General features: G+C 46.0%; 1 protein-coding gene across 11 annotated transcripts in view; it reads left to right on the top strand.

Moving 5' to 3' along the window:
* The window catches only part of LOC4578253 (GATA zinc finger domain-containing protein 16), a 242,353-nt gene that overhangs the window by 6,985 nt on the left and 209,591 nt on the right, over positions 1-25,777 (top strand). For 5 of the 11 annotated variants that reach the window (XM_061654085.1, XM_061654086.1, XM_061654096.1 and 2 more), the window contains exon 2: positions 23,290-24,741. In XM_061654085.1, coding sequence (XP_061510069.1) covers positions 24,121-24,741 — 621 coding nt within the window. In that variant the 5' untranslated portion in view covers positions 23,290-24,120. The other 6 variants (XM_061654092.1, XM_061654094.1, XM_061654091.1 and 3 more) reach the window with 5 other exon arrangements.

The raw sequence follows: 25,777 nt of genomic DNA, 5'->3' as shown, positions 1-25,777 counted from the left end.
GCGAAAAGCGTACACACACACCTCCTCTTGAGCCTTCCGTTCTGCCAAGTAGGCGTGCAACTGCGTTCTTCTTTCACCTAACAGCGACAGCATTGCGTGCTAATTGGTACTCTAAGCCCGAAGGACCAACCATACATAGGCAGTCACGACAAAAAAAACCAACCAACAACTGCTGCCAAACAAAAGAGAGGATAAACAAAAAAAAGGAGCGAACATTGTTAGCACAACACTAACGCCAACTTGTCGTGTTTGTGGCCGTTGGCGTTGATCAAACTGCTGCTGCTGCTGCTACTGCTGCTGTTGGAGCCGTATGCCTCCTCGGTGGTCTCCGATTTTGCTGACGACGATGACGATGGTGGTGACGATATCCTTATGAATCATCATCATCCGGGTTCGTCGTTTCATGCCGGAAGGTAAAACATCCCTCCCCGCACCTATTTCGCCTTCATTGACCGGGTTTTGTGATTAGGAGGAGGAAAAGTTTTCGCTCAAAAACGGCTTTCCCCAAAAACCGATCCGTCTTGCTTTTGGGTGGGAGAGTTGCACGGGCGGGATGAAGTGACAGAAGGATGTTTGGGGGTACAACGTAACATACACACTCTATCTTGGCCGTGTTGGTAGTGTTCCGCTCGCAATGGAGAAGAGGTGTTGAACGAAGAGGTTTAAAACAAATTATTCAGATGAACAAACTGCCTGCCCTGCCGGTGAGCGGAAAACGGAAGCCCCCAGCTTTACCAAGAGCTAAAAGCGACCGTAAAAACAGGAGAGAGATCTGCAAGATGATGCCGCAGTATAGTTTTAGTGATAGTTGTCTTGTTAGTTTTTCGATATACACAAAAAAAGTAGCAAGAACATTGGCTTTAGCTCTAGTTTCTGTGGGAAAATGTGGTGATACACACCATGGTTGTGTGAGTTTGAGCGAAGATATCTTAATCTTATAGAGCATGGATTAGAGAAGGCGTGAGTATGAACATTTAGTTTTTGTTTTTGAGGTTATATTTATTGATAAACTTGCTAGAATTCGTTGAATCTCAACATTTTAAATATATGTTATGATTAATTTCTAATTTTCCCCCACTTTTATTGTATGGAGAGGAAGAATTATTTGAAAAAAGCATTGAAAATCATTGAAAGAGTCTAATTTCGTCCTAAATGAATGTTTAATCGTTGAACATTGAAATGTCTTCCGCTGAGTGCTTAGAACACATTTTTACTGAAACAAAATTCAAAGCTCCAGACATTCATTGTCATTTCCACACTACCTCTAATAGAAATAAAAGAACTATTTTACACTTAGTTTACTTGCACTAGTGGTGGGAGCTCGGAATAGGACCTACCCGATTCCGACTTCGATTTCGATTCTGGAACCGATTTCGATACTGGAATCGATTCCGATGCTGGAATCGATTCCGATTCCAGAGTCGATTCCGGATCCAATTCCGGATCCGATTCCAGAGCCGATGCCGGAGTTGACTTGGGAGCCGATTCCAGAGTTGACTCAGGGGCTGATTCCGGAGTTGACACCGGAGTCGATCCTGGAGTTGGCTCCGGAATCAGAATCAACATGGAAATTCCAAATTACTTCGGTAACGGATTCAGGAATGACTCCAGAAATGGAACTAGAAATGGCTCCAGAATCGAGCCCGGGATCGGAATCGGTTCTGGAATCAGAATCGGCTCCAGAATCGGAATCTCCAGTTTGGTCTCCAGAAATGGAACTAGCTCCGGAATTAGAATCTGTTTTTTAATTGAAATAAGAAGCTACAGAAGCAAAATTAGTCCAGAAATCTCCATGAGAAAGGATTGTTTACAAATAAATTTTGATTCTTTGCGGCTTTCAATACGTAGCATCATTGGACCCAATCGCCTATTATTATGGAAATTGCAAAAACCGACTCCGTTTCATTATCGATTCCGATTCTGATTCCGGAACCAATCCGGTGCCAATTACGGAGCCGATTTCGATTCCGAAGCTAATTCCGGAACCAATTTTGGAGCCGATTCCGATTCCGGAGCCGATTCTGGAACCAATTCCGGAGCCGATTCCGGAATCGATTCCCGAAACTGATTCTGGACCTACTATCCGGAATTGATTCCAGAAAACTTCGGAGCTAGCTGGAATCGATTCCGACGAAAACTTCATTTTCCCATCACTAACTTGCACTCATCTGCCCCCTGCTTTAATCGCTTATTATAAATCGGCTTCCCTGTCAGCACGTTTCAACTTCCCGGGACTTGTTAAAGCTGGTCCAATTTTTGACAGCCATCAGGACACGCAAGATGTATTACTTTAAAACCCTGGCAGCGCTTAAGAGAGGACCACTCCTGTCCGGTGGGGCGTAAAATCGGCACCACCATCCGTTATGGAGTGGATTTCACCCAATCCAATTTGTTGGGCGCGCTCATTTCATCATGCGTCTTTGGTTGCCCTTTATTCCTTGTCGCTCGTTTTCCCTCTAAAACGCTCCTACGGACGCTTTGCAATATCGTTTGACCTTTAAACTCGCCACCATGCTCTTCATGCCCCTCTGGACCTGAGGCGCAGGGCATTTTGGCAATTATTTCACCACGTCGCTTTTCTCCACTCCCCGCCCCCGAGAGATGTGATTAAAATAGGTAAACACGACCTATTGGGATTGTGTTTAATTTCGTATCCTGGGTCGACTGTGGATCCAAAGTATGCGAAGAAGTTGTCGGAAACGGTTTGTAAAATAGACATCGCTCCCACAACACCCACCACTCTGTATCAGTGGCATTATCTCTCTTACGCAGCTCTCGGGTGCGTTCGTTCTGTGCTTCCGCTTTGGGGTGTCGATCTTTGTCGCCGTTCCGTTCCGAGACGCTTTTATTCTTTGTCTTTGGATGCCATCTTTCAAAACCTCTAGGGGGAGCTTGGGGTTGGTGCTTTCGCTTCTAGAGGCAGCAGCAGCAGTCGCAGCACACCACCGGGTTGTTGGGGTCATCAACGTCCAAACCGTTTTTTTGTGTTTGTTTGCAGCTAGTCTGAGAAAAGTTGCGCCTTCTTTTCATGTTTTGTTTGTTTCCGTCACCCGTTCCTGGCGAGTGAACAGCACGCTTCACGGGACACGATCAAAGGGCACACACCAGACACACACACCTACACACATACAAACTCACTGGATCGTATAGAAAGACACACATACATACAAACAAACAAACGGAAGGGTCAGGGAAGGGTGATGCATTGTCGTGTGGGGGGACCTCCACCATTGTATTGTTCGATTGGGGTGGCCGACTCCGTTTTGTATGTCTGGAGTAGTGCTGTTCGAGTTGTGTTGTTCGCTCTTCCCTGCCCCCTCCCCAGCCGTTGCGTGCCATTTTTTTCATGCGATGCAAATGAATAAATTGTTGCGTTGCACTGTTTTTTTTTTCGAGTTGTGGGTGAGGTTTTTTTGTTGCCTTTTTCAATGCTTGCGACAGCATTGTGTGGCGGGGAGGAGTTCCCGTCCCCGGCGTTGTGCCGTGCCCCCGGGGTCGGATTAGGCACTGGGAGCATATTATCGGCGTTGATTAAACAATTTGCTGCATTTAGCGTAAACAAAGCGTTGAGGATGGAGTGGAGGGGGTGGTTGGGCTGTGTCGGTATGAATATTGGAACATGTGGTGCAACATTATTCATGGGGGGGGGGGGGGGGGGGCAAAGGTTATGTTGAAAAATTCAACCCCGTTTGTTTGGGTTTGAAATGTTCTCATCGATTTGCCGCACTCGGCGGCTCATTAGATGAATCATGGAAGAAACCTCACCACGACCCTATGACTCACTGGTTACGGGGATTTCCCTGCAATGCTGGGGATGTCTCCACAGCTTTCTAGTGTTTCATGAAGCTTGTTTAGCATGTTTTATATCTCTTTCGCTATCGCAACATACTTTAAAAGTAATTAAATGTCTGATGCGCAACAAAGAATGAATTCTCCGCTGATTGCGTTGTTTTTAAAACATCTCCCCAATGTAATGAAGCATCCCCAGCAACGCACACACAAACCATCAACACGCACACACACACACACAGAGACCATTCTGGTGCTCTACTTTTCGAGAGATTTGTTTTCATTTTCCATCCCCTACCGAAGCGAAGCATGGCTCGGGGTGGCTGGCGTGTGTTGGAGTTGTTCCAAAAATAATTCTACCACACAGAATCACACACCACCACCACTACCGTTGTGTGTGCCCTCCTCCTCCTCATCCTGTGTCTGGTAAGCGGCCAGTATCAAACCCCAGAACAAAAAAGGAACATCCCCAACCCCTCAGCGCTCACCGAGTTGGGTTGTGGAAATGTGTGTCTGTATACCACCACCCCGTCCATATTTCCACCTCCGGGCATATCTCGAGCGTTCACTGCTGGAGAGAAAACTCCCCACGCTCAGGATTCGTCCGTGCGCCGCGATCGTCTGCTCTTTGTTATCGGCTGAACTCTGTGCATCATGACTCTGCTGCTGCTGCTGCTCTGGTTGTTCGGTGGGGAGTGGGGTTGGTGATTCGTTCTCGCACATTTCCAGCCAGCCAACGCAGGAAGGGATCACGGATCACGATGGGGCGGGGGTTGGCGTGTGTACAATGTGATCATGCGCATTTGGTGTGTGCGGGTGCGCGCGCGCGCGCGCGATATCCCGAACGCGAACCTCGAAAATGGTTGCCGGGTGTGTGATCGTGACTGGAATGAATTTGATGCCGATCGTGAACAACGGTGCCGTGTAGACAGAGAGAGAGAGAGAGGTTGTTGTGTTGTTAAACTTTAACCAAACCCCGATCCGCGAACGCACACAGTGAAGGAAGGAGTGTAGGGGAAAGCGGGGCAAAATGGGCATGTTAAGCAGTTTACTGAATATTCCTTTGAATATGCCATAAAACACAATTTTTCTTTCATTATTGCATGCTTCCACCATTTATCTATGGATTTAAATTGCCACATAGAATGAAAACAACTTAAAAACATGTAAATAATGTAAAATAAAAGTTGATGTTTTACGAGAAGCATTTTTGACACGCGGGGTAAAATGGGCATATCCCTGGGGCAAAATGGGCATATGTAAACAAACTGTGAAACGTCAAAACACTGGGGCAAAATGGGCCACAACAACTGCGCTTAGGTAATGGTCTATGCTTTTGCGCACGTTTCGTGAAATGTATTTTCGTTCTATCTTTTGTTTTGCTGGTCAGAAAAGCCCTTAAAATTCTTCCAAAAATATGTTATCAAAATTAAAACAGTTTTTACACGTTTAAATCTACAAAATCGATTCTTTTGAAGCTGTGTCTGTTATCATTATTGAGGCGACAAATACAACACCATAGCCTCACCAAACGCCATTTGTCAAAAGTATCTGCCCATTTTGCCCCAAGCGTAACTGCCCATTTTGCCCCACGTGAAGCATTTTTGTATTTTATGTTATATTAGTAAAAATACGCATTCGATCGCCTTGCTTTCTTCAGACAAATTGTATAGAAATATCATATCTTTAACAATATATAATGTAAAACTTCAACGCATCCCTGTGACACTGGGTTAAGCTTATTTTCGAAGTGACAAAAATTACATCAATATGCTACTTAACCTTATTTTGCACTTTTCTTGGTTATTTGTTGTGTTAGGGTTATGAAACTTACATGGTGTTCATAGAACACTCTAATGAATACATTTTGAGCATTGGAAAGTATTTTTGTAGTCAAATAATGCTTAAATAGAGGGTGCCCATTTTGCCCCACATGCCCATTTTGCCCCGCTTTCCCCTATGTGTGCGCGTTCTGTCCATCCCCATAGCGAGAGTGTTGAGAAAAGGAGCAACTGCTGGGGAAGGGAATGAATCGCTTACACGGGGTGAATGATTAAACGAAAGTTCGCGCTGGGAGATAAACAAAACAACATCAACAACAAAAAAGTGAACACAAAGCCCACTCCTCGATATCAATGCGATGGTTTTTACGGAAATTTTTGTTACTTTTGTTGCTGTTGTTGTTATTGGGGAGGGATGTTGGCTTAAGGGATTTGATCTTTTATTGGTGTATGCGTGTGCGTTTGTCTGCTGGAATTAATACTAATGCGTCACAACTTCCACACCAACTCAATCTATTCTATCTTTACTTCACATTGCTTAAGATGTCACGCAACAGGAAATTAAGTGTTGTTTTTCAACAAACAGTCATTGCCGCAAAATTTTGGCCCTAATTCGCATACTTTTGTCTCTAAGGCAGCAATTTTGGACAGTGTGCATCAACATTTGTCCCTAAGGCATCAAGTTTTCACTGCAAGTCCATTTTTTTCAAAATTGTCTGAAACTCTGTGTTCCAAATTTTGTTCGACTTCAGTTTCGTAATCAATTATTTAATTGGCAGAATTGAATGTATAACAATTGTCTATTTTTTTCAATTTTGTAAATTTTAAAGCTGTGAGAAAGTTGACGTGTTTTTTCAGGTGTCATGGTACAGTCGCCGGTCTCATGGTACAGTCGTCAGCTCGTACGACTTAAGAACATGCCAGTCATGGGTTCAAGCCCCAACTAGACCGTGCCGCCATACGTAGGACTGACTATCCTGCTATCGGGGGTAATCCAAAAGTCACTGAAAGCCAAACCCCACAAGTGGTACAGGCAGGCCTTGACCGACAACGGTTGTTGAGCCAAAAGAAGAAGAAGAAGAAAACAAGTTTTGAGAATTTATCAAATTTCTTTTTTTTTCAACAAAAACAATAACATCACACAATGTTTGTAGTGTTCGTCAAAGTCGTCAAACAATTTATTTATTTATTTATTTATTTTATAATTCTTGTCCGCCAATGATGGCCCCACAAGATATCGTAAGTTATTATAGATTAATGTAGCGGAGACCTTCACTAATAGTAGACATAGATGTGTGAAAATCAACTCCTGCATAGAATGAATTAAAACTGCGTGCCATTGTTGATATCGGTTCATTTGCCGCAAAATTAGTGTTATGCCTATCTACAATTGCTTCAATACTAGTTAAATTTATCATGATTTGTAGAAGAATAAAACATTTTGCCTTACAGACAAAAATCGATGCGTTTTAAAGCCTTAGAGGCAAACATTTATGAATATTGGCAAAAATGATGCCTTAGAGTGAAAAGTTAGCGACATCGACTGCTAACATATGGGCTAGCAAATTCATTTTGTAAAGATTTCACTAAATTGTCTTTTTGTTTTGATTTGTTTGGAAAATCTACTAACAATCCAAATCAAATGCTGAGGCAATATATGATACATTTCATCAGATCAAACTACAACAATTTTGCAATTAAATGTATTGCTTTCCTACTCTCTGTTCACACTTAGCAAACATTGTGAAACTACTTAAAACATTGTTGAAAAACTTAAAAAGCTGACTGATTAAATCTCATTTGCAATACAGTATAGGGAAAAAGATTTGCTTTACCGATAGTGTTGATAGTGGCGCAGTTGGGTTACAAATTAAAAAAAAATCGATCGCGGAACCTCTCCGCTAGAGTAGCAGCACGCATAGGACAACATACACGAACACACAGACACACACATACACACGTACATCGATAAACGGCCAGCCGTCGACACACAAGTATCATCGACGTCGCACCGATGTAATCACAAATCGAATTGATGGTGCTGCGCCGCTGCTATTCTCGTTACCGATCGATTCGAAATGAAACGTGTAGGTGAACGTTCGATTCGAGCACCCTTGTAGCATCACCACCCCCCCTCCCCCCTCCTTCCACCGGGTTATATCCATTGATTTACGTGTCTCCTGTCTGTGTGCGTGGTTGTGTAGAAAGAAAGAAATAGTGTGGCGAACGGGAGGAAACAACAGTTGAAGCGGAAGGGCGCAAAGAACGCGGCGGGCATAATCCGTCACTCGAACGACGAACTTTCCCCCCGCTCGCCCCCGGTACCCACGCGTCCTCGCATTCGTTCGCGTTTACTCTTTTCCCTTCTCCTTCCTCTTCGTTGGTGATAATGCTCTCTCTGACTGAGGGGCCCGGACGACGAGATCGACGTATTGTGATCGACGCGGGCAAAGGGGTGGGCTGCGGTGGGCTTTTGCAGGGGGTGTAAGCATTTTTAAACGCGCATGTATGCTATCGGACGCAGCAGCGAATGCGTGATGTGAGAGGTGAATGTGGAGGGTGAGCTTTTAAGCACGATTTACTCGCTTTTTTGCTGTTTGCTTCCCAGCTTAAATGTTGTGTCGGGATATGGGGGGAGATGGCTGTTGGCAAGAGGGTGAAGTATGGAGCAGGAGGGAGACAAAAAAAAAACAAACCACACATACGATCATCATCGGAATCGCTGCCTGCTGGACCCTGATGCTGGCGTATTGATGATGGCAGAGATAAATCACATTTCTTCCCATACGCGAGAGAAGGAGAGAGAGAAAGACAGAAAGAGAGAACAGATCGCTCACGCTCACACACGGCTTGGCGATCGCCGTCATCATCGGCTCTCGGCTGCGTACTCGATCGTCAACGACTCGATCGAGTTCCGTTGCAGTGTGTTGCAATATAAAAGTAGGTGCGTAGAATTAACGTCGAATAACCGATGACGCACAGCTCAGCAGTACATGGAACGTTTTCCTAATCCGCGTGAGCGAGATGAGCAAAGCACGAGAGCAGCAGCAGCAGCAGCTGACGGCGTTGACTTGCACGGCGACTCGGCCAGTGTAGAGGAGCTCTAATGTTTAAAGAGCATTGAGCACATCAACCCGCGATGGGGAAGGGATGGCAAACACTTTCTGATATCATGGCTGTGCTGTGCTGCTTAATGTTTTTGTGGTGCGTCTGTGCGTGCGTGAGTCATTTTTGGGATCACCTCAATGCCTTCAGTTTTGCTGTTTCGCTGGCATTGCTCTCTGGCCTGCTCGTGAGAGCAACGTGTGGTGCGCGAGACGTGTTTATGAAAGCTATTTTTAAGCGGTTCCGATGCTATCAGCACTGATGGCGAGAGAAAAACGAGCACATTTGCCGTGTCTTGCCGTGGGATGTGTGTGACACGCAAAATGGTCAACTTTTAATATGGTGCTACAGAAGACTGTATGAGAGTCCGTCCGTCCGTGTCTTGCTGGTGATTCATTGGCCGGTTTGCCGGTGTGTGATAGCTTGGCTATAATATTCAGTCGCGAGAAACACGCTGATGCATCATAATGTGCATCATAAACTATTTTTAATTTCAAAACTTGTTTGCCGAGCCGTCGTGGTTGTGTGAGTTGTTAGGTGCTCTTGTTTTTTTGTAGTTCAAAAAATGATAATTGGTTACATTGACTCAGTTCATCGGATGCGACAGACATGACAATTCTCGGATGGAACTGTTTTGGTAACTGTTTCGGTTCAGATGCTGCTTTTGGAGTTATTTATAAACGGAGTAAATGTGTTAATATCTGACAGAAACACAAGTCGTAGAGGAAATAATTCTGGTTCTGCTATTGTATTTGGTTTGACATGGAATCAATATTGTAATCACCCGCTTGGTAAATATCTATATTCCTCTTTCTCCTGCTAGATGTGTCCGTTTCATACTAAGGTTTGGATTTCGCTTTCAGTTCTGGTTCTTGATCCCCTATCTCTATCACTGTTACTGTTTCCTCTCTTGCTCACCGTCCATATTCTTAATTCCTATTTTATTTCTACGCTTTCAAATCCATGGTTAGGACTGAATCATTATTCTTGCTTAACTTACAACAATTAATGCCTAACTTTGGTTCTTGACTATTCATAGTCTGCTTATGTCTATTCTTCGATTCGCGGTCATTGCTGGTCTATACAGGCTTTAGAGACTTGTATAGTACCTCTCAGCCGGATAGTCAGTCCTTACTACGGAGGGACGGCCCATATGAGGCTAAAAGCCATGACGTGTATGTTTTAAATTCTTGCGAATACCAATGTACCACGGGATCGATAGGCTTATGCTTATTATTGTCTACTTTTTGGACGAACCTGTTTCTAACATCGATTCAAGTCACTGCCTACGTCACGATTCATGGCTTCATTCTTTCCATTCATCTGGATCATTTTAAAATCCAGAATTTTGTAAAGGAGGACCTGATAGACCAAGTTCTACATGTTATATCAGTTTCAGTCATTATGTTCGTTTTGGTTCTACATTTTCCTGATGAAGTTATCTACTCATTGTCAGTTCTGATACTACTTATTGGTATGGGTACTTGTGGTCAAGATCCTCCCAGTCTCAATAGCTCTGGTAATGGTAATTTTCAAGTATTCTGAATTAGTGGGCCTTAGGACCAAGCCATTACTCTTCTGCCTGTCTGATTCAGTAGACATCTTCAGTACCCCATCTCCCTAAGTATCTATTTCTGGCGCTACTTTACCTTCGAGTTTGTGGAAATCTGTTCTTTCTGAAGGTTATGTCTGTTTACTGTTAAATAAGAGAAGTAAGGTCCACAAACGTTGACTTAATTTCAAAATTTAATCTCGGCGTGAAATTGCACCAGCTTTAAAAAGTTTGTGTTGTACTTGGAAACCAGAATGTAGACTGAAGCCAATTAGAATATTATATTTTCTACGCAAAAAAGGCGTTGCTCCCCAGCACGTAACGGCACGGATTCACAATGTTTTATTCCAGCATTAACGTTAGCCTGTGCATAATTAATATCACCATCCAGGCGAGACACACAGTAAGCATTATAAAATTGGTTTAATTTGCAATCGCAACCTTAAAGTGGGCTATTGCGTTTTCCCTCCCATCGCATCCCTACAACGTTACCCATTCTTTCGATTATTTTGTAATCTCTTGAATAATTTATGCAAACGCGAAAAAATTGTGATAGTTATACCGAGAGCTTCGGGGCATGGGCAAAGTTTTCGCCTCCGTTTTTGCATTGAGATTAAGCAGAAGGATCAGGCGCTTGTATTAACCAGCGAACTGAGAGAGTGCGCTTGCGGAGTGAAAAGAATCAGGAAGAAGACTTTCTTATCCCGCACTTCCATGCAAAAGTGTGCTTCCGAACGATTCACTGCAAGGGCAAGGAAAACCCGTTTTTCGCTCGACAAAATCCCCACCGTGCCGCACCGACGTCACCCCTTTCCCCGTGGGTACCCGTGTATGTGTGTGATGAAGTCAGTTGCAGCCGGCATGCTAAAAGGCGCCCTCCGCCGACAAAGGCAAAGAAATCAGCTGTAAACCGAAAACGGTTGGCGCTTTTGTAAGTAAAATGTGTGTGTGCTTTTCTTTTTTTGCTTTTAGGATTTTCTCGCCGCTTTTAGGTTATACTTTTTTTCCCTGCTCTTGGGTGCTCCTGCCAATACACGGCTTCACACTTTTCCGAGCTTCACGAGTGCTCGCGCACGCCTTCGAAATGGTATCGTAAAAACGGAGCCGTTGGAAACGTTGCGCCATCGCGCTATACCGTGCCTCCCGGTTCAGCCCCTTTCGGCACCGCCTCTGAAAGCTGCATGAGACTTTGGGTAAAACGATAAACCTTGTTACTTCTATGTTCGGTCGTTTGAGGCTTTTTAGGGAAAGGCGGTGGAGAGCTGTGAAGGTGTTGTGAGCGGGTTACACGATGTAAGTGTGCCCTGTGGTACATTGTACTAGGGTGTATGTGTGTATATGTGCGAAAGGCCATTTTAGCCGGCTTCTTGCACTATCTTTTTTCCGGAGTCGATGAGGCGCGCGCTCTCGCCCAAGCGCATGCAGATCCTTTCGTGTGGAGCAAAGGGACCTGCACGATCGCTCTGCGTACGGTCACACGTACGCTACGGGGTTGATGATAAAATTGCTGCCCCAACTCGCTTTGGGTGAGCGCATTTCTTTCCAGCCATCTACCTAACCTTCTTTTTGCGCAACATTGAATCGGAACTATTCTCGCCCGAGTCGGAAAACGAACATCGACCGCTGCACATCGTTTGCGCACCAAACTCCAGTCGATTCTGTGGTCGTCATGTGGGTGGAAACCTACCGAGCCAAAAACGAACGAAAGCAACTTTAAGAATGGAGCCCAAACCGGTCACAAGAAACACACGCACCCCCACATAACGACGGTTTTCCCCTGTACGCATTTGGGCGCAAGTAAAGTGCCGTCTTTATCGTGAAAATTTAATGAGCTCTGTCACCCGCTGCTCCAGGAAGAGTCTTCGGCCCATTTAAAATTAACCTTCGATTTTGGGGGGAGGGGTGAACTCTGGATGGTCGGCAAAGTTTCCTCTCCCGGGGTAGAACCTTGTTTGTCTCTTTTTGAGCAATTTCGGTGTGCGGTAAAGGAGTTGGAGGTTGTCTTGAATGATTGCAACACTCTGGGTGTGTTTTGTTCGCATTTTGCAATGTTGATTTTGGACACCCACACAAAGATAGGCTAATGTTTTTGTGCTACACACTGGTCGTGCCGTTCCGGTTTTTGTTGTGTTTGCGTATCGTCTAAATGGGTTGATATCTGATTCGAGCTTTTCAATGGAGAGTGCGCCACTAAGAGGGCCCATTTGTTTTAATGGTGTAACTGGGGCGCGTTTTTTTTGCGAATTGGACAGCCCAAATTCCTCTTCTCCGTCCCGTTTTTACGTTAATGGTGTGGGATATTGCTGTTTAGAAGACCCGTGCCTAGTAGGAAGGCATTCGTTTTGCCCGGAAGCTTGGGCATAAACACTGGGGTAATGTGTCTCCGGAGGTTATGGAGCCTCGTAGCTCCTAGTCGGATGAGTGGACGTGTCGTTTTAAGGTTTCCGGTTTGGATATTGATCCTAGAAAAACAAAACAAAAGGTCCACATGAAAGCGTAATGTAAGCCCAGCAAAAGGCAATCGGACGGTGGGCTCAATTCTTGACATCCTAAATCTTAATGGCTGTACGCTTCACTCTCCCTAAGCCCATGCTGCTCCGTGTGGGGTTTTTGCGTCTAAATACATTGAACGAATTTGCCACTATTGTCTAGAGAAGCAAAAAACAGACTATACCTCCACCGACATTGGGTTGTTTTTAACCTAATTCATGCTCTTCTTCTGTGCGCCGCTGCTGCTGCACCTTCCGGGAGACGATCCAATAAAGATCCATTTACCCATCGCAACCATCTCTCGATGTGTGGCAGGGGCGCTCACTACCCAGTGCGGGCATTCGGGATGTCTTGTTTAGGTCTTGCGGTGTACGGTTTCAATTCGTTCCGATAGCAATATCAATAAACGGCGTTTGTCAGGCGCACACCCAACAAACCACCGCAGAACAATGAAGGAGCTGCAGGAAAGGAAGGTGCAGGAGAAGTAAATAAGATTTCTGAACCTAAGAGCGACGTTGAGAGTAAAAAGGTTGGGAGTGTGACCACGTGGAAGATGCTCCTGGTGCTGCTTGCTGCTGCTGCTGCTGCTGGTGGTTAGATTATTTTGCTTTCCATTATTTCAGCCCTTCAGTACTGCCAATCCATCTACATCGGATAGGCTTTGTCCCAGCAGTTCTGCCTGCCCTCTGGAAGGCTTGTGTGTGTGTAAGCTGGCAAAAGGAGAAGCGGTAAATATTATACCTGTGTACAGCTCCGGTAAGACAAATGGCATACGATACTGGAAGGTACCCAGGGATTAAACCGAATACTGTGGCACGGAAAAAGGTCCTGTCTTCTATTGTACGGAAACGACGATGTATGTATGTGCCTGTGGTTGTGGTACTACAGTGAAGTTTCCTGAGCAGAAATTGCTGCACAAAGAGATGTGGCAATGGAGTGTGGTATCGCCTGGGGAGGAACGAGAAAGAAAGATTCGGAAGGCTCTATTTTTGGCTGGTTTGGCAGGATCTATCAGGAGCTTTTCGCACAAACAGCAATAACCGGGAGGAGTGTTGGAATGAACGAAAAATCATTCAACAACATTACGGTACTTTACAGTGGGAGAGGAAGAAAGAGAATTAAAGAGAGAGAGAGAGAGAGAGAGAGACAGAGAGAGAGAGAAAGAAACAGAGAGAGAGAGAGAGACAGACAGAGACAGACAGAGAGAGAGGACTTGGTAATAGCAGTATTGGTGTGCAAGCCTCTTGGTTGGTACGTACTGTGTAAAGTTGTTTTCCCCTTCTGTTACCCTTGGCTGAAGGTTAAGAAAATTGGGAAAGCAGATGTCAAACAGGGAGAAGTACAAGTTTTTTTTGTTGCTGGTCAAGTTGTGTCGTTTGCCTTTGTTTGTTGCAGCATCTCCGGTTTCGATCACCTTCGTCGGTAAGGAATGGGAATGGGGTTTCTGGAGTTATCTACTCGTGGAGTAGAACAATTTCTATTCCTGATTTCTTTTGTGTAGTAAGTTATCGGACGGAAGAACTGTGGAAGGGTTTCCTGGTATCGCAGTGACATAGCCTAGGGACGCGGCCGATTTGGCAGCGAGCAACAGCAGCAGCATAACATTAATTCCAACGGGGAATGTTTGCTGCTCAAGACGTCGGTTCGGGCACAGCTCAGCAGCCAAAAGAACCAAATGATGGTACAAAGCTTACACCAGCAGGAAGGAATCCAAGTCACATTCATTAGTGTGTGACTTCCAGGCCAACTCCCGGGAGTTGCTGATGTCGGCTGCTCGTCTGATTTACATGAAGTTTTGTACAGTGTTTTTGACTCTGGCTGAACTGATAATGTAGCCAGCCTCCCGTTCTTCCCATGTATGGGCGAGACATGGTGCCGAAGCGTATGTATTCCGGAACGGGAGGTCTTCGGTCTCCCGATGGTGTGCCGTCGTATTCAACAGCCGTGTGGGAGGAGATACTGGTCCCTGAGTTCTTGGAGATACACAGACACACACACGCACGCAAGTGTGGCAGGACATGGTAAGAAGGAATGGCGCATGATTGCAAAAGACGTCCGAAGGTCTTCCGAGCGCAAAGTCACTTACCTGTCCCGAGCGTATTTGGCCACGACGGGTTCTCTTGCTCGGGACGCGAAACACGCTGCGCGTTGTGACCCCGACCATACCGACGAGTATTGAGTTGGTTCCGAAGACGGGATTGGTGTTGTTGTTTGGGGGCGGTGGGGAGTTTCTTTATTACTGCTGTCGGTTTTTGGAGTTGACCAACTCGTCTCCACGGGGGAGACGACCCGCCGGGATAAGCTGTGAAAAGTCACACCGTGATGTGAAGCTGTGAGGCTGATCCCATTTATCGATTGACAATTACGTCCGAGACTTTGTTGGTCTTGCTGAAGTTTGAATAAATTATGTACCGCTATGACTGACTTCGGTTGATGCTGTTATTGTTTTTTTTGGTAATGTTTACGAAATTTTGATTAGAAGGAATATTGCGATCTGTTGATAAGAGCGACCAGTAATAGTGTCTCATTAAACTTGTCACAATGTTCGTTCGGTGTTTATTGCACTCTGAAACCCAAAAACATATTCCGGGTGAACGATACTGCTGCTGATTGCCTTGCGGACATGGACCTTAGGAAGTGTTTGCCTGAGCAGCTGCTTCTGGTTACAATCGTCACGATTAAATCGCTCAACCTCCATTTATCAACATGACATACAACTCATCGTTTGATCTTATCGTAGCATATAAATCTGTGTGAGCCAACCTTGAAGTAAGGCGCACTGCTCACCCTTCACCCCGACCCTGGAGGGGTGGTAAGGTCACTCATCTGCAACGTGCTACAACGATAGCGACAGTTTAATGGGGCTGTGACGTTGAAAGGCCCGCTAGACACTAGACTCCGTTTCTTTTAAGGTTTAGTTGGCGAAACATCCATATACACGAACACATCCAGCAGACACACCAGAGGTCTGCTCTTCGCTGTGTATACATGTTTGTTGTGCAAAGGATGTGAAGAGTTGCATCTGGAATCTGTCGTTTAGTTTTCCTTGTTGTTGTTGTTGTTTTGTTCTCTTTCGCATACCCTCTGCCCGCCTAACGTATGATACGAAGAACGTCCTCTGCCGTGTCTATGACCCCTTTTGCTATCGTCCATCGTCGCCGTGCGACGTACGGTTGTGTGGTCCGCTCGCCATTCAGAAGACACTTCGCATTCATTTAGTTCTTCTGTTTATTGCCCCCCCCCCTCTTTTGCAACATTCGTCTTTCATCGGTGAGGCTTTCTTCCTGTCCGATTTAATGGTCCGCCAAGTCTTTGAAGACATGCAAGTATGATTTGGGTTCGGGAGCGGCGTTTTTTTTTGCATCTTCTTGATGTAATCAAGATTGCTGAAACCACCGTGGTGTGGTTGGCGTGCTTAAAATTAAAGTCCTTTTGATGTTGCTTTCATTTACAGGAGTGTAGGATTGTATAGGTCGGTGGTCTATTGCAGTGATATGGGTTATGCATGTTTCTTTTCACCTTCTGGACCACATACCCAGTAGAGCTTTCGGGTAGCGGGAGGGAAAAATATACATCCAGTCTTGAAGGCAAGTAACGAATTCCCTACACAGTCGAGATTTTCCACTTCCAAGAGCATCCAGTGTGTGTGAGAGAGAGAGCGGCCGAGTTTTGTTTTATTATTTCTTTCGTTTCGTTCGTTTTCTCAACTTCCTTCTTCGGTGCGGTGCACTTTACTGCATCGTGCACTGCATCGACTGCAGCGCAGCGCAGCAGCTACCAATTGCTCCGTGCTCGTAGCAATGCTCCTGCTGCTGATGTTATTATTAGCCTTATTCTTCGTCGCCGTTGTGCCTCTTTCGTGCAACTGCAACTACGGCTCGGTGCGTAGGCGTGTGTGAGTAGGAGTGTAGCCGTTGGCCCTGCATGATACACCACCCCAGAACCCCTTAGCGTAGCATCAGATACAGATATAGGTGTATATGTGTTAGAGTGCAGCACAGGATTGCAGTTTTTTTCGTTCCTCTTTTATTTACGTGAGATCACCTCGGAGCCCCGAGGGGGGAAAGGAGTTTCACCCGGTTTTATCAATTGATGTCTTCTGTTTTGGCTCTTTCAGTGCGGGCGCGCTGGGATGCTTGTGTTGGTGATTCGACGTTTTACTTTATGAGGTTAAGTAGCGGCGCACTCGAGACAACGACACGGTTGCATATCGAGCAGTTGCAGTACGTGCAGTTCGTGGATATGAATGCATTAAGGCATGGGTGCAGCAGAATGTTCCGTACACTGATCGCTCTTGTATCTTGGTGTGTGTCTGTGTGTGTGTGTGTGTGTGTGAGGGAGAGAGAATAGATAGTTTAGAGAGATGCAACATCTCGCGCTCGTTTTAACAGATGGGTTGTTTTGTAAACAGTACTGGTGCAAGCACAATGGTGCTACAGACGTTGTTTTACCCACGGGTGGGGGCTTTTTTGTAGTTTATTTTTACTGTCCTTCCACGCCCTCTCCCCTACCACCGTCATCCGATAAGGCTTTCCCTTTGCGTCTTGTTTGAACAGCTCCCTTTTTTAGCGTTTTAACTTAAAAAAACCCTTTCCATGGCATGCGGAAAGTGAGAGCGTAACACAAAGACGCGCTCAACAAACGGCGAAGGAGGACCTTCTCTGGTGTGTGTGTGGGTTGTTGTTGTTTTTTTCTGGTCTTCACGTATCATATCCAACCTTTCTCGCGAGCATGCTGCGTACTACTGCACCGACCGATAACGATCGTAGCGCGCGCCGCGGTTGGGATATTATTTTTAGCGCGGACCCAGAGCGCAGCAGCCTCTAACCGCATGAAGGCAACGCACAACCGGCGGCAAGGAGTGGGGATTGGAGATCGAAGCGTAAAAGCGTGTGTGTGTGTATGTGGTGGCAGTAGATTAAGCGCGCCCTGCACAAGCCCTGCAGCAGCAGGGAGGCGATCACCAACACCCGTCCTGGCAGCAGAGAGGGCCTGACGAACGACGGATGACGGATGACGGATGATGGCGGCATTCGGCACTGCTGTGCGCCTGTCCAGGGGTTGCCAGGCCATGTGCGGCCCCAGCTTAAAGGTACCGATCTCGTGCGCGAAGGAGCGGGAAGCGAGAGCGAGAAGATCATCGGACCGCTCCTTCCAACGCGCACAATCATCCCTTAAGTCTTGTGTCTGTGTGTGCGCGCCTGTTCTTTCTCTCGATTCCACCTTGATCTCTCACTCTCTCGATTGTCTTGAGTTTTTCTCAGCACGTTCCTTTTGGATTTGTGATATCACTGTACCCTCCAACCCCTCCCGGTGTGTGTTGGTAAGCTAGATGTATACCTCAACAGCAAGCGGGGCGCGATATCAGAGAGCGTAGAGAGCGAGCTCTCGCACATCGGTGTATGTGTGTGGTTGGTGATGGTAGTGGTGGTTGTGTGAGCACGCATTTTCCGTGCCGAGGGAAGGGAAGACAACAAAAACCACCCTCTCGGTGATATGGCGCGCGGCGTGCACGGTTCAGTTTGTCGAAACCGGTCGCCCGGTGGTGTTGGTGTTGTTTGTACCTTTACCCCGTGTTCTTGCGCGTTCAGAGTGCGCTCTCGGATATCTTCCTCCATCTCTCTCTCTCTCTCTATCGATCTGTACGGCAGAGATCACCTTTCGCAGCCGTGCTGGTGCGTTCTATTGTTTTATTGTTATTTTGTGCGTTCGGGGGCTGCCATCGCTGAAGCGCTTCGGTAAAACATTATCAGCTTCAGCTCTGCAACAAAAGAGGGTGTTTTGTGTATGCAAAAGGTGCTATACAGTGTGATGCTAATTCGAGGTAAATAAATGTGGGGGAGTTTTGTGTTGTGTGTTGATGTCGCTAACATTGGCGATCGTGCGCACCCGTGACGTGAGTGTGATCGATTTTATCTTTTGTGTGGCGTGTGTGCGGTGATTGGTGCACGATATCAATGTTTGTGTAATACACCGTTCAACGATCAATATGGCGTGTGCAACGAGTGCGCGGCTACGTAACGGAATGTCACTGCTGATGCTGTTATCATCAGCCCTGTAGTGCCCCCTTCTAATCATTCCAAGTGAATTACGTTTAATTGCGAGAGTTTAATTATCACATCGTGTAATGACGTACCGAAAGTAGTATCTCTCTTCCTCTCTCGAGAGTTGGAAAAGTGGTCGCGATCGAATTGTTTGAAATCGAACCGCGTGCCGCCGCTGCTGGTTGCTGCTATGCCTCGGAAGTCATAAAACGTGCCCGGTGTGCCGAGGAAGGCGGCCATTGTTTTTTCCTCTATTGTACCGCACTGTGTGAGTATCGTATATCCCTATTTATAGAGCACGATAATGGCGTTGTGTGTGTGTGTGTGTGTGGGCATGCATTCAGCCATCACTGTGCATGTGCACGGTTGCCCGTGTCACTGTGTTTTAGAGACACAAAAGCCCCGTACGATAACAGTAAGAGGGTGCAGCTCCGCACATAGCCACTTCCACCAGCACACGTCGTCACTGTGAGCAGGAACTTTAGAGCCGAGAAATCTGTCTGGTATCGGAATCCTGGTGGAAAATGTAAAGCGGAAACCAAGAACAACACAGAACAGTGCAGTGAATAAGAGATGATAATGGAACAAAAAACACCGAACGGAGGAGGTGAGAAAACGGGCAACGAGAACGAGAAGAAAGAGAGAGAGAAGGGAAGAATCGCTTCGTTCCCCGGGCATAGCCTTGTCAAAGTATTTCAAAGGTCTTGGGCATTAAGCGGGGGGAATTAGTTCACCTTCTTTCCTACTTTTCGGTTCGGTTGCTGCCGCTGTCGTTGCCTCTATATCCTACCTGGAATAGTAGAATCCCAAAATAAAAAAGGGTCTCTCTCCGTGCAAGGCGCTCATGCTGCCGTGCCTGCTGGCTGGCCTGGCATCGATGTGTGATCAGATGATAAGAATGGTTTTTATGTTCTGCTGTCTACTTTTTTCTCCCTCTTTTGGGCCTTTGCTTTCAAGGACGATAGCGTTTGTGTGAGTGTGTGTGTGTGTTATGTTTTGCAACAACAACAACAGCAAAAACTACCATTTAGGTGGACGGTATTTGTGTGGCACATGAACTGTGCTGCAAGTATTAGTGCTACCGGGGATAAAAGGTTTTATTGGAGCAATTAGCACATTCATCATGATACTACGACTACAGTTTTAAAGGAATAGTTTCAAAAGTATTGAAAGAAATATGTCCCTAAAATCATCAAGTTTTGAGTCTTTAAAGAATGCTTTTATTTTTTAGCTACCAGTTGCTTTTGATTTTGATTCCACTACATAGTTCATACTGTCTCGTTTTTAAAGATTTAGATATGAACGTATTGAATTGAATAAATATATTTTTCTATCTTTGATGAAACAATATATCATGGTGATGGTGCACGTGCCATTTATAAGATTCGTAATCGATGCCTCCTGTTGATAAGAACACCACGTGTCCCGGAGGACATAGACAGGGGCAATAAACGAGTCACTATTGTCGCCACATTATGCTAGCACAGTAGGAGGAGGTGTGTTCAACTCTCATTTTAGGCCAACAAATTATAACACTGAATCAGAAGTTCGTCGTATTGATGACTTCCTTCCCCCCGATTAGGATCGTCTTCCTCGTTTGGTGCCGGCTGTGGCGGAAGAATTAATGAATGACATTGTATCGAAACATATTTCGCTGTCTTGTTGTTGATGTTGTTGTTGCTGCTGTTGGATGTATGTACCGGTGGGGAGGGGATTTGGATGCCGCCGTCGTTTTCTTATTATTTGCGCGTTTTCCGTTTTCCCCCCTCATGCGAATGCGAACGTCATCTGTTAAGGAGTCGGGTTTTCTTTCTCGGTGAAGCGCAGCGGAGAGGTGGGGGAAGCGGTTGGAACAAAAAAAGAAAACAGAAAAAGATCCATAATCGCGCGACGGATGCCAACTGTTCCGCAACAAAAGCTATATACTAGCCAGATACAAGGTTTTGGAAGGTTTTCTTGCCTGTTGTTGCCGCTGTATGGCAGTTGGTTTGGTGTGGTTCTTTTGCAAAGTTGTGTGTTGTCGCCGTTTCCGCGTCCTTTATGAGGCAAAAGGGAAATGGTTGCCTTGTTTTTTTTTTGTTTTGGCCCCGTTCGTTGGAGCCTCCAAACTGTTTTGTGGTGAACCTCAGGATCGCGCTCTCGAACAGACGGCGCGTTTTGGATCGAACCTCGATATCTCCCCCACCACACGCTTAGAGGGAAAGGGTTTCAGGTTTTGAGAGGGGGGCAAGAGAAAGGGTGTAGTGAGTGGCTGCAGGGCGACACACAACCGAACGATGAACGAGAGGATAAGCACCACTCGGGCGGTGCGGCATTCTCATAACCATCGTACATCGCTTTAAGCCTTAAGCTAACAACAAATGAGTCGTGCGGATGTTTGGGGGTGAATTGGGTTGGGGGTGTAGGAGGAGAAAAAAACACACCCTTGCACACACACATACACTGCTGCCGGGTCCGATGGAACGGCGCTGACGGTTACGGGAGGTGTATTTGGTCGACGGCAGCGACTTCAAGAAGGAAGGAATGCAAAAGAAGCTCGGTAAAGGCCGGCGACGACGAGAACAACGTCTAAATGTACCGCGTGAGACGGCTCGCGCGCAAGTCATTGGATTGGATTTTTAAATGCTGCTTTCGGTGGTGTGGGGGCCGCCGATTACTTCTCACCGGTGGCGTGTGTGTGTGTGTGGGTATGTGCTCCGGGTATGTTGTTGATGGTGTGCCGGTAATGGTTAGGATATACTGGAGGGTTTTGGGTAAAATGGAGAACCAGCCAAGCGGAGGAGCGCACACTGAGGCGAAAAACGTAATAACAATAAAATAAACGCACGTACTCGCACGGCGGTCCTACACATCTACAGCTTTTGTCACGGAATGTGGTACGATTTGTGGTCCGAGTGATAGTGAGGAAATGAATATGGGACAAGGAGAGTGGGAGGATACTGTCGAGTGTAGCATGTTATGAATTAAAATTATATTTACCTCATGTTCCATTTCCTTCGGGAGAGAAAACAAAATGCTGCATGAAACGTTCCATTAATTTGTGAAAGAACTTTTGGAAAAAGTTTTGATTAACACAATGCTGTTGTACGCCAGAATGATGTGAAGTATCCAGTGATATATAAGAATAATTGTTTTATAATCATTTATGTCTAATATGTGAGAGACATATTTTAGAAAAATTATAACTTTTTTTCCAATTGAAGACATTTTTAGATCTTCTTGACATTTGTTACATTAGAAGAAGTAGTTAAATTCTATAAACAGCCGATAAAGCATTCTTCTGTCCAAGTTGGAATGAGATGTCCTGTACAGTGGTACCATTTTGTTTCCGTTCCCAAAAAAAACCTATGCACATAATCGTTTTCAACGGAATGCGCCACAACATTCTTTAATTTCCCAATCTAATTAAAATATCTCGTGATGGATGTTCGACGCAATAAGAAACTAATCCGCTTTATCTATCTCTTTCTCCTTCCAGATCGCTCATCCATACGCCTACAGATAGATATGCCCTCAATCATGGTGGTGGAGCAGCTCAATCAACAAAGCGCACTCGATGAATTAAATTTTGATAAACACACAGCGCTCTTCCTTCCTCCCAGTGCAGCAAAACCTCATCAGAACGTATTGGCACAGCAAATGCGTCTTACTTACGCCCCGGGCTGCTTTCCCTCCCGCTCCCGTGTGTGTTCAATTTCCTCCGGTCCGGCCACAATTAAACAACACTCACTTTCACGATCCCCTAATGACGTTGGGAGGTGGGGCTGCCGCTTTACGAGAGAGATGTTGTAGCAAATTTAATTAAATCCGTGTCGATTGTACAGTCACTTTACTTTTACACCACATAAACGCACACAAACAGACAGCACACACACAGACACAGACGGACACCAATTCACATGAGATACGGTATCGCAAAGCAGAATGTGGTGTGTAGATCGACTAAAAGCCACCCAGGATAGTACAGAGTGTGTGTGTATATGTGCCGAGTGTGTGTTTATTGTTGTTGTTGAGGGCTGCGATGTGCAAAAGATGTGCCAAAGTGTGCTAGAAATGATTGCCTCCAGGCAACATTGATCACAGTGTGTATGTGTGTATGTGTGGGGATGATAAAATCCTTGTCTAGGATGTGCCGGTTCGCTGTCGAAATGGTTTATTGCCTTCGGGTGAAATGTTTACGCGTTCATTAACCGATAAAAAAGGGGTTACAGTGTGCGCGGGAAGCAAGTGTGGGAGAGAGTAAAATGCGGCGTATTTGTGCTCTTCTGCGTCTGTTTATGTTGCCCAGCTGTAGTACCAGCCAGCCAGCGCTGCTGTCGGCAATCTATCCGATTATTATCACTGACATTTACATCAAACTTCACTCTAAACATACTCATACACCCACACGTAACCACTTCATCTTACATGGGCCTTGTGTATGGGCTATGAAAACAAACTGTATTCTGTTGTTGTTTTTTTTTTTGCATTTTTCCCTTCTTTACCACTTATCTCGGTGCATACAACGCTTTGTTTTTATATTTTACAGCAAAAAATACTAGAATTCAACATACTCACGAGCTCACCCCACCCTCACTCACTAGCATAGATCTACTACACCCAAACGATACCGACAACGTACGCAGGCATGCCAATGCGGTGCAAAACAGAGTGTTGAGTGCGTGCGCTAGACGAAGCGAGTGAGAGTGTTTCAGTTTTTGTTCTTCTTCCTTCTGCAAATGTTTCCGTTTAACAGCGACGTATGCTGTGAATGTCCCTTCGGTTCTGTTAGTGTTACGTGTGTGTGCGCGCTCGCGCACGTATTTGTTAGTGGAAGTTCGTGTGTGTTTTAGTGTGCGTGTGCGTGTATTTGCGTTATTTTACTTCTTCCGTTGTTTGCATTTTGTATATTTACCGCCAGCCGCCCTATCACCCCAACAATTGGGCGGTGCGTGATAATGTTTTGAATTCAGTTTACGCAACAAAAAAAAAAGCGAATCAGAAGCAAAAGCCAAGTGCAAGTGTCGTTGTCTTGTGTGTGAAAAGGCTTGTGGTGGTAAAGCCTGTAAGAAAGCGAGTGAGTGAGCTTGCGGAAGTAAGCCGCAAAAAGGATACAGGCAAATCCACGCATATATATGTGTCCCGAGGGTGCAAGGTTAACATCCGCAGTCGGTATCGAGCGCGGCTCCAGCACCAGCAACCGCAGCATTACCCTAGACGGGCCAAGCGCATTGTAGTAGTGTCCTAAAGAATTGGCCGAACGCAAAGCAACGGAAGCAGAACAGCTTTCGGCTCGTAGGATTCCGGGTTCCGGCAAACCCATCCTTCATTGTAAAAATATAAATACCCGCCTTTAACAGCCCCATTCATATCCACAAATATGTCGAACGTACCGGCAAAGTTCCACAGCCTGTGCCGACTGTGCCTGACGACGGTTCGGGAGTGCGATCTGCCCGAGGCGACGGTCACCTTTCGCGCGGAGCAGCATCATCATGGCGGTCAATCGAACGGGCGCCATCGTCATTCGCCAGCAAATGGCCAGGACCAGCAGCAGCAGCAGCAGCAAGTGCCCGAGCACGAGCTGATGGAACAGCAGCAGCTCCCGATCGTAGAGTGCAATGTGGAGATTGTCTGCACAGAGGATGACGAGGAGGTGGTCGTCGGGGCCGGCAGTCAGCCAGATGGTGCCGCTCCACCGCACGTAACGAATGATTCGGAAATGATGGACGGTGGCGGCGGTGGTGGTGGTGGTGGTGTAGATGGCGGTGGTGGCGGAGGCGTTGAAGCATCATCCTCCAAGGATGAGCAAAGAAAGGACGGTGGCGAAGCAAGTGCCCTTCCGGTGGTCGTCGCAGCGAACGGTGGCGATGGGAATCACAGTGGCAACAGCGGCAGCGGCAACAGTGACGAAGATGACGACTACGAGGATGACGACGTATTCAGTGCCGGCCACATGTATCCAGATCTTCCGAAGCGGATATGGACGTGTCTTTCAATTAAGGTTAGTAGTTTTTACTTTGTTTTGTAGGAACCTGTCTGGGGTTGTTTGGAAGTTGTCCTGATTTTTATATTGGGAAATAGATTTCTTTTACATGGTTCCTCATGGTTCGCGAATCTTGGATATAGGATGGAGGCATTCAATCATTTCAAAAGGTTCCAAACGCTGATGAATTACAGTTTTACAAACGTCATTTCAAAATAACGTTGGGGAGAGAATGTACAACATGCGCAATGTGTGGTGCCAAATAGCGATACAAATCTACTGAAGGAACCAATTTTTCCTTCTTCAGAACGCTTTTACTTGTGTGACACGATTGACATTTTTGTCGCATTTCCAATACCTTTAGGCATTCATTCAGAATGTCAGAAACCCCCCGATTTGAACAGTGTTGCAGTATGGCGTCTTTTTGCCCGACGTTTCCATTTGGGCACACAAAACACACATAAGAGATTCTGAAAATGGAAGGCACATACGTACACCGATTTGTTGGCTGGTAGTACAGTGATTGATGAAAATTGGCTCCCAAAACCGAGCACAAGCGTTCGCCGTTCTAGGGCTGCCGCACCAAGAAGCGCGCGAGAATAGCGATCTAGCTGGCACGACGACGGCAAATAAACTGCCAGTTCCGTGCCGGCAAATCATTTACATGAAAGAACATGGTGATAAAAAGTATATGCTCTCCCGAACGAGCACACCAGCGAAGGGATTTTGTCATTTTTAGTTCATTTTTGCACTCAACCTCTAGCAGTACAGGACGACGGGGGTAAAAGTTCGTTTAGCGAAATTTTTCGTTGCTGCTTGGAGTTCACGCGGGTTGAGTGAGAGTGTTTAGAGGAGAAAAGTGCAAAAATCGAAACGATGCGAAACCCCACATTCAACGTGTCATAGCCGACGATGGATCGTGTTCGTATGCCACGTGCTGCCTAGGTGTCCACCCCAAATGACACCATACATCATGTTTGCTGCGGGCATGGGACAGTGCAGAAAAAAACTGCACTCAACGTAGCAGCTTATGGTGCCTTCGTTGTTTTGTTTT

This window comes from Anopheles gambiae, chromosome 3 (genome assembly GCF_943734735.2).
Source record: "Anopheles gambiae chromosome 3, idAnoGambNW_F1_1, whole genome shotgun sequence".
Taxonomy (NCBI): Eukaryota; Metazoa; Arthropoda; class Insecta; order Diptera; family Culicidae; genus Anopheles; species Anopheles gambiae.
This window is presented reverse-complemented; position numbering and strand designations above follow the sequence as displayed.